The sequence below is a fragment of the Buceros rhinoceros genome, unplaced genomic scaffold, assembly GCF_000710305.1.
Source record: "Buceros rhinoceros silvestris isolate BGI_N320 unplaced genomic scaffold, ASM71030v1 scaffold3222, whole genome shotgun sequence".
Lineage (NCBI taxonomy): Eukaryota > Metazoa > Chordata > Aves > Bucerotiformes > Bucerotidae > Buceros > Buceros rhinoceros.
This window is the reverse complement of record NW_010399297.1, coordinates 52,002-59,373: the sequence shown is the minus strand read 5'-3', so window position 1 is coordinate 59,373 and position 7,372 is coordinate 52,002. Positions and strand designations below refer to the sequence as shown.

Below are 7,372 nucleotides of genomic sequence, written 5' to 3'. Positions count from 1 at the left end.
CAGCAGGAAACCGTGACCAGCCTGGCTACATCCGTGGCAGGCTGTGCCCATGCTGCCCTAGGAGAGCCTCACCTGCCTCCAGGATGGAGTTGGGAGCTGAGCCAGCAGTCAGGTTGGGTGATGTGGGCTCATTCACCTTCCCCCTTGAGCCAAGTCTTTTTTTCAAGAGTGTGGATCAACCCGCTAACCCACAGGGAAAAGAAGTAGCCCTGGAGCTGCCATTCAAGAAGCAAATACCTCTCTCCTTTTCTCATTGCAGGTGCCCCCAGAGGTACGTAGTATGCATCCGTGGACAAGGCACAGAGTTGGGGCTGAATGGCTGGTGGGAAGAAGTGGTTCAGAGGATCCTCCTTCACTGCAGGACAATATTGACCATGCAGAGTCTAAAGTCAGAGGCCATTTATTCTGGAAGGGGCCTTGAGCCCGTGTTACATTTTCAGATCGTCTTAGGTTGAGATAAGAACTCTCTGTACAGCAGAAATTCATCAAAGCTGCACTTCCATGGGTCTTCTCCCAGCCCAGACCCACACCTGCTCCCCCAGAGCACAGCTGCTTTTCTTAGGATTGCCGGTTTGTTTGACACACAGTTAATATTCCAAGGAGGTGTTTATTTTCGTTTCCCTAAGCACCGTTTTTATTGGTTTCTCTCTATTCCTACCTGCTACCTGTTAGGTTCCCAGGTAGCTCTCAGCACGCCCTGGGGATCTAGAGGAGGGTGTGTAACGCTGCGGTGCTTATGCCAGACAAGGCAGGGCGGCAGGCGCCTCTGAGATGTTGCTCCTCGGAGGAATGCGTGAGGTTGAGCAGAATGCCCGGGTAACCTCACCATGGGGCACACACCTGCAGGGGGGCATGCAAAGCAGCCAGGGCACCTCGGGCTCCCGGGGCTGCACTAAACCAGCTGCTGCTGTGTGAAATGTGGCTTTTTCAGGAAAGGAAATGGTACTGCCAGTTAATTACATTTCTCAGGTACCTTTTGAATGCCTTAGCAGTGCTCCTCAGGCACTCAGCTCACCCTAGAGGTCCAAAACCACAATTTCCATAAGAAAGAGCCTCTAGCTGCAGTCCCAGGACTTTTCTCTTTTCCCCGCAAGGTGGAATTTTATCTCCCACCATGGCATCGGGTCTGTCTGGTTTTGCGTTCTTAAAAATCTGGCAGGACAGGAAGGGGGAGTTTTCTGAACTGTGCACATTCTGATGTCTGCTGCTAGATCTGAGCTAGCTCACCTCTAAGACCCTGCACAGAAGAGTTCGTCCTATTTATTTTATTTTATTCTAATTTATTTTATTCTATTCTATTCTCGGGGCCCTCCATCAAAAGGCTCTCTGCCCTAAGGCAGCCTGACCTCAGGGCAGTGCTGAGCTGCAGTCCCCTCGTGGCAAAGCTCTGGGGACCAGAGGGACATGGGTTGTAAGCCATCGCACTTTAAAGATAAAATATTTGGTGGAAGAATTTGCCGAATACACCCATTATCACAAGCACGATCTGAGTGATTTATTGAGGTGATCTGCAAACTACGCGTGCAGCCACAGCTCAGCAATATTGTGGTGAGACGCACCCACCCTCTTCCACCTGTGGGTTCTGTTGAACAGATGTTCTTTTTTTTTTCCTTTTTTTCCCCCTTATATATCTAATTGTCTTTTATTTTTAAATGCAAGTACATGCAAACTGTGGGTTTTTTCTCTTTCTTTGCTTTTCATAAGTTTTCTGGCCAGACGAATATTCATCTGAGCAAAAACTTTTTCTTGACCAACAAAGCAAGAGAAAGATCAAACACTTTTATAAACCTCCGAGAAGTGTTGAACCGGTTCAAGCTTCCTGCAGGAGAATATATCATCGTGCCCTCGACCTTTGAACCCAACAAGAATGGGGATTTCTGTCTGCGAGTCTTCTCTGAAAAAAACGCCAACTCCACGTATGTAGCTTTTTCGTAACCATGTGAGAGCGTTATGGGTACATGGGCGATCTCTGGTCCCTCCCCTGGCCGCGGAAGGATGGAGCAGCCCAGGGCTGGGGTCCGTTGGCTTCCCGCAGGGGGCAGGAAGGGAGGGTGTGCACCTGCCCTGGGTGCACGTGGTCAAGGCAGGTCTTGTTTGTCCCCAGTTTCCTCATGTGCAGCTGAGGAAAGTCTGAGTAAACTTAGCAGGAAGGAATGGGGATATAATAACAAAGTGGTATCATATAGCATTACACTGTTATTACTCTTATCGATTATTGCCAGCCCCACTTGGGCAGACGTTTTCAGTTACTGGGCTGCAGGCAGCTGGGTGCCACGGCACAGGTTGGTCTGTGGAGAGAAGAAAGCCCCAGAGAGTGGCAGGCTGGGCTCTCCGCTTGGGAGGCAGAAATCTGTGTGCTGTCAGCTGTCTGTAAGCACACCGGTCACCACGATTGATCTTGCACATTTTTGAGACCAGGCTGGGAAAAAATTCAAGCTACTTGTTCAACAAAATGATACCTTTGATAAAATTAAAATGGTTTCTAATGGAACTGGCTCAAACCACGCTGTTAGCTGTGAAGCCATGAACAAATTTAGGCGTGTTGCATCTCAAAGAGCAGCTGGTCTAAGGCCTTGGGATGCGGTGCGGGATCTCGCATATTGAGTTCCCTAATTCAAAGCAAACAAAAATCTTTCTACTGTTCCGTAATTTCTTCTTGTGTGTTTTTATAGTGGTGAGAAAACTGGGATGTCTGTTGTATGAAGGCACGTTCAGGGGCTCTTAGCAGCACTTATGCTGCTAAGCATCTGTAGGTGTGATGCTCCCACAGCAGCTGGGGGACAGCGTGAAACACTTCTCCCGCTCTGGCATGTCTCAGGGACTTCAAGGCTCTCACTTTTTGCTGTTTTAAAGGAAAAAAGACAGTGACTAGTAAAAGACTGATTTGCGCTCAAGAGCCCGGTCCAGTGCTGTGGTCTGTAGGAGTGGCGCTGATTGATCTGCACTCCTCTTTGTGGCTCTGCAGGACGTCGCACCCTTTGTAATGTGTTTTGAAACTCTTCTTGCCATAGCTGACAAAATACTACTTTGGCTGGTGGCGTGCAGTGTCTGCGGCTGGGTAATCCAGTAACCTCTGCACACTCACCGTTATTCGCGTTATTTAAAGATCTCTCTTTAACTCAAACCCAAGGGAAGGACATCAGAAAAGTGACTCGTTTTGGTTTTAATATTGATTTTTTTATCTTTCCAGGGTTATAGATGATGAAATTGAGGCCAATTTTGAAGAGGTATATCTTAATTTAAGCGTTTTAAATGGGGATAATTTTGTCATAAATAAGTGGGGTTGGAGTGCCTGTTCCTTGTGCAAGGCAGCCTTTTTCTGTGCGTGTAACCAAGAACTGTCGTCCTGCTTTGGAAACAGAGCTCTCAGTGTCCATAGCTGCAAGTCCAGCAAAAGGAAACATCATGAACAATGATGGGAGCACGTGTTACCTTCTATCCAGGGTGGATCTTTTATCCTGTGCTTCCCAGGTGCAGCAGGTCCGGTACCCTGCAGAGGCAGCTGGAGCCGCAGGAGGTTCCCGTTGCTCTCCAGGAACCCAGGAGTGCAGCCTTTTCCCCATGGCGGGGCTTTTGCACGTGATGTTGTTCCCATGGTGGTTCACCGTGTGTTTAGTCTTGCTGGAGCTGGGGATGTTTTGCCTACTAACACATTTACCCTTCTGTGTGGGGTATTTTTTTGGTTTTGGTTTTTTTTTTGGCAAGATGAGAACATTTTGCTTTCTTTTCTTTCAGTGAAGGCAGCTAGTCCAACAGTAGTAGTAGGAGCAGCGAGAATGAAGTTCTGGATTTGGTAGTGATTTTTCTAATAAAAGAAATTTTTTATTTTTAGATTCTTTTTTTAGTAAAAACCACTGCAAAAGCTATAAATTCCTGCCGTGTTTGCAACACCAGCATTTTGAGGCACCCCTGAAAATAAAACCGATTAAAATAAAAGTAAAAGCACTCTGTATGTTCAGCTTTTCGATTTAAATTGCGTTTTACTCAGGGCAAGGAAATGCATTAAGTCTTTTACAGGTGGAAACTTCCCTGCTTTCAATATTCTCTGTTTCTCTCTTCTAGACTGAGATCAGTGAAGATGACATTGAACCCAACTTTAAAAAGCTTTTTGGACAGCTAGCAGGACGTGTGAGTACTTTTCTGTTAACATCTAACTGTCGACATGGGTGAGTGGGTAAGAGCGGTGCCTCCCTCAGGATGCAGTTTAATTCTTGTGCTGAGTAACTGTGCATGTAAAACTCTGTGTAGTTACCGCATGTCCACCCAGCGGGGGCAGCCTTCACTGTCTTTGACTGCAGGCTCAGCTTTTGTCTCTGCAGGTCCCTAATTCAGTCCTTTGGTGCAGGCATTTGGGTCCCTCTGGTTGTTGATGAGGGCTGGGCTGTGCCTTCTCCCCAGGCTGCTCTCGCCTCGCCTGCCCAAGGGCTCAGGCAGACCCCAGCCCTGTGTGCTAATTCCTGGGAACTGGTGGGGCTCCTGGGAACTGGTGGGGCTCCTGGGAAAGGGAGGTGGGGAGAGCTTAGCACTTGCATTTCTATCCAAGGGATGTTTGAACTTGGCCAACTCACCCAGAGGAGGCGGAGGCTGCCTATGATATGGTGTCTGCAGCTCACAGTCAAAACCTTTGCTTTCCTCTTTTCTGCAGGATGCAGAGATCTCCACCTTCGAACTGCGCAACATCTTGAACAAAATCATGGCTAAACGTAAGTATCTTCCTCCAGCTGCAGCTTCAGGTGGCCTCCAGCAGCTTTCCAGCATGGCTGTGAGAGCACAGAGCACGCTACTGACCTGGGCAGGGTCCAAGCCCTGGGCTCTGCCCCAGACCTGCGGCTTGGCTCTCCGTGTGACCATGTCCACGTGCTATCTCTGCTGCTTCAGGGGGCTGCAGAATGTTGGGGCTGTGCCTACACTGAAGGTGTGTTTCACAGGACGCGTGCTTTGGCAGGGTGCATATGTTGCCTTTTTTCCCAGCATCTGCTACTGGGAACTGGCTGCCAGGAAGATGCATGGATTTGATTAATGCTTGATAATAATCAAGAGAAGATATTGCTGCTACTCTAGAATTGAACCAGTCAGGATTCAAGCAGGAGCCCAGACCCAGGTCTGGGGTGTCCCTGAAGAGGAGGAGGAACTTTGAAACTCTGGGCTGCTTTTTCTGTGAAGCGATTCGGAGGTTGGCTCTGCATTGTTTTCCTTTCCATTAAACAGAGCTCGAGAAATAATGCCACTTTAATTTCCAAAGTATAATTTTAGTCAGGACTGTGTCGTGTGTCTGTGGGCACCAGCCAGTTAGCAATGGTGTGTTGCTGGTTACCAAGCTTGGTTTGATGTTCTTCCCTTGCGTGACGCTACCTATCACTGACCTCCACAGATCAGAAGTCCACGTTGACCGTGCACGTCCACCCTTCTCTTAGCAAGCAGACAATGAGGGGGGGAAAGCTTTCTCTCTGTCTCTTTCTACTGCAGCACACCTACAAACTAGACTGAGTGGGCTGTTTGCTTGGGGAAACGCCACAGCTAACTCTGACCCTAAGCCTCTTTGTCCGTTGCAAAGGAAGCTACCAGGGACACGGAAGCCAATAAGGGCTGGTGTATGCGCTGGTCGTAGAGCTCGTGAGCTTTTTAGGCAGGTGCTGTGGTGCTGCACGCAATGATAATCCTGTCTTTCGCTCTTTCTTTACAGGCCAAGATATTAAATCTGATGGCTTTAGTATTGAGACATGCAAAATAATGGTTGACCTGTTAGATGTATCCTTTAATAAAATCATAGGATGGTTTGGGTTGGAAGGGACCTTAAAGATCATCTAGTTCCAACCCCCCACACCATAGGTCAGGGTCACCTTCCTTTGGGTCAGGTTTTTAAAGCTCCAGGCTGTTCTAGGTGCTATTTTTCTGCCTGTACTGAAGTAGGTGAGCTGCCTTTGCTGTGGTGAGTCCATACTGGTGTACTGATGACTCCTGAGGTGGAGAAGCTGGTTTTACCTTAGTCCCCCTGATTAAAAACGGCAGCCCTTGCTCTTACTGTTGGCTGCGGCACATGCATTCTCCCAGGCAGCAGGGAAGATCCATTATCGGACAGGACGATCTGCTCTGAAGTCTTCCTAGCTGTTGTGTGTTGTGGTTTAGCTGGGGACAAAGTGATGTTTGTGCTGGGAAAAGGCACCTGGCTGTCAGCACGGTGTGGATAGCCTTGGCTGTAGAGTCTGAACGTTCACATCTGGGTGCACTTCACTGCTCTGTTAACCTGCCTGGAGTTGGTAAGGGCAACATAAAGCCATGAGGACTTAGAAAATAGAAAATGAGGGAAACAAATGCGAGGAGCATAAAGTATGCTGGATTTTAGGTGCTTTTACCCCTAAGAATAAGGGCAAAAGTGTAGCAGGAAGGATCAAGGCTAAGAATAGTTGTGTTCAGCTTCTCTGTGCAGTGGGAGTTGAATTGCAGGGTTAGAAAAAGGGAAAATTACCAAAGCAGAAGAATGCTCTGCTATAATTTGGTGTAAAATACAGCAGTCTGAAGGGGCACCTTAGCGGGTTGTGGGAGCACCACCATGACCAGGTTCTTCTGTTAGCTGTTTGTGCAAGAACTTCAGTTCTCCAAATAGCAGGCTTGGGTATAGCTTTTCCTGTTTAATCCAGACTTAGGACTCGCGTTCCTGTAACGGCAGGTGTTGAACCAACTACACAGAACAAAATGGCATCATCTGGGCTGTTCTAGACGTGCACTGAAAAGACAGAGAGCTGCCAGAGGAGGAGCAGAAAGAGCTTGTGACCTGATCAGGGATTGATTAAGGGAATCAATTGTCTTACTGATGCAGAGGGACACTTTGACAACAGTTGTGTATTCAACAGGATGACTGTTGTCCTCGGAGAGGATTTGCATCCTTTTCTTAATTGCAATTTTTTGAGTCTCAACTGCCACATAAGTAAACCCCGCACAGGGAGGGAAACCCCTTTTTCCTCCCTCCAAAGAGATTCCCTTAACTCAAAGAAGAATGATGGGAGTGGTAAACTGGGACTGAAGGAGTTCCACACCCTCTGGACAAAGATTCAGAAATACCAGGTGAGAACAACCTTTCTGGGAGAACATGCAATCAAGCACGAAGGTGGCTGTAGGCTCATTTACTTCACGCAGTGTGTACAGTCCCGCTTCCCAAAGCAGGGACTCGCACTTCAGCTCACGTGTTTGTGTCCTCAGTCCCCCAGGTTTTGTCCCTTGGAGTTCAGGGGTGCGACTGCCTTTCCTTCAGGCACTCGGGTGAAGGGCTGAAGGAGAGGCCACCTCTCTTCCTGCCTTACTCTGAGGGGTTTCTGGTTTGTTTTAACTCGCTTCCGAGCCTGTTTAGTGTTCCCACTAACAGTGCAAGTTTGGT

The 7,372-nt window shown here is 48.2% G+C and overlaps 1 protein-coding gene across 1 annotated transcript in view; it reads left to right on the top strand.

Annotated features, from left to right (window-relative positions):
* The window catches only part of CAPN2 (calpain 2, (m/II) large subunit), a gene marked incomplete at its 5' end in the record, with an annotated part of 14,367 nt that overhangs the window by 4,236 nt on the left and 2,759 nt on the right, over positions 1-7,372 (top strand). The window contains 7 exons of the mRNA XM_010131394.1: positions 260-271; positions 1,705-1,916; positions 3,191-3,227; positions 4,063-4,128; positions 4,646-4,703; positions 5,684-5,748; positions 6,994-7,062. Coding sequence (XP_010129696.1) covers positions 260-271; positions 1,705-1,916; positions 3,191-3,227; positions 4,063-4,128; positions 4,646-4,703; positions 5,684-5,748; positions 6,994-7,062 — 519 coding nt within the window. The remainder of the gene's footprint in view (positions 1-259; positions 272-1,704; positions 1,917-3,190; positions 3,228-4,062; positions 4,129-4,645; positions 4,704-5,683; positions 5,749-6,993; positions 7,063-7,372) is intronic.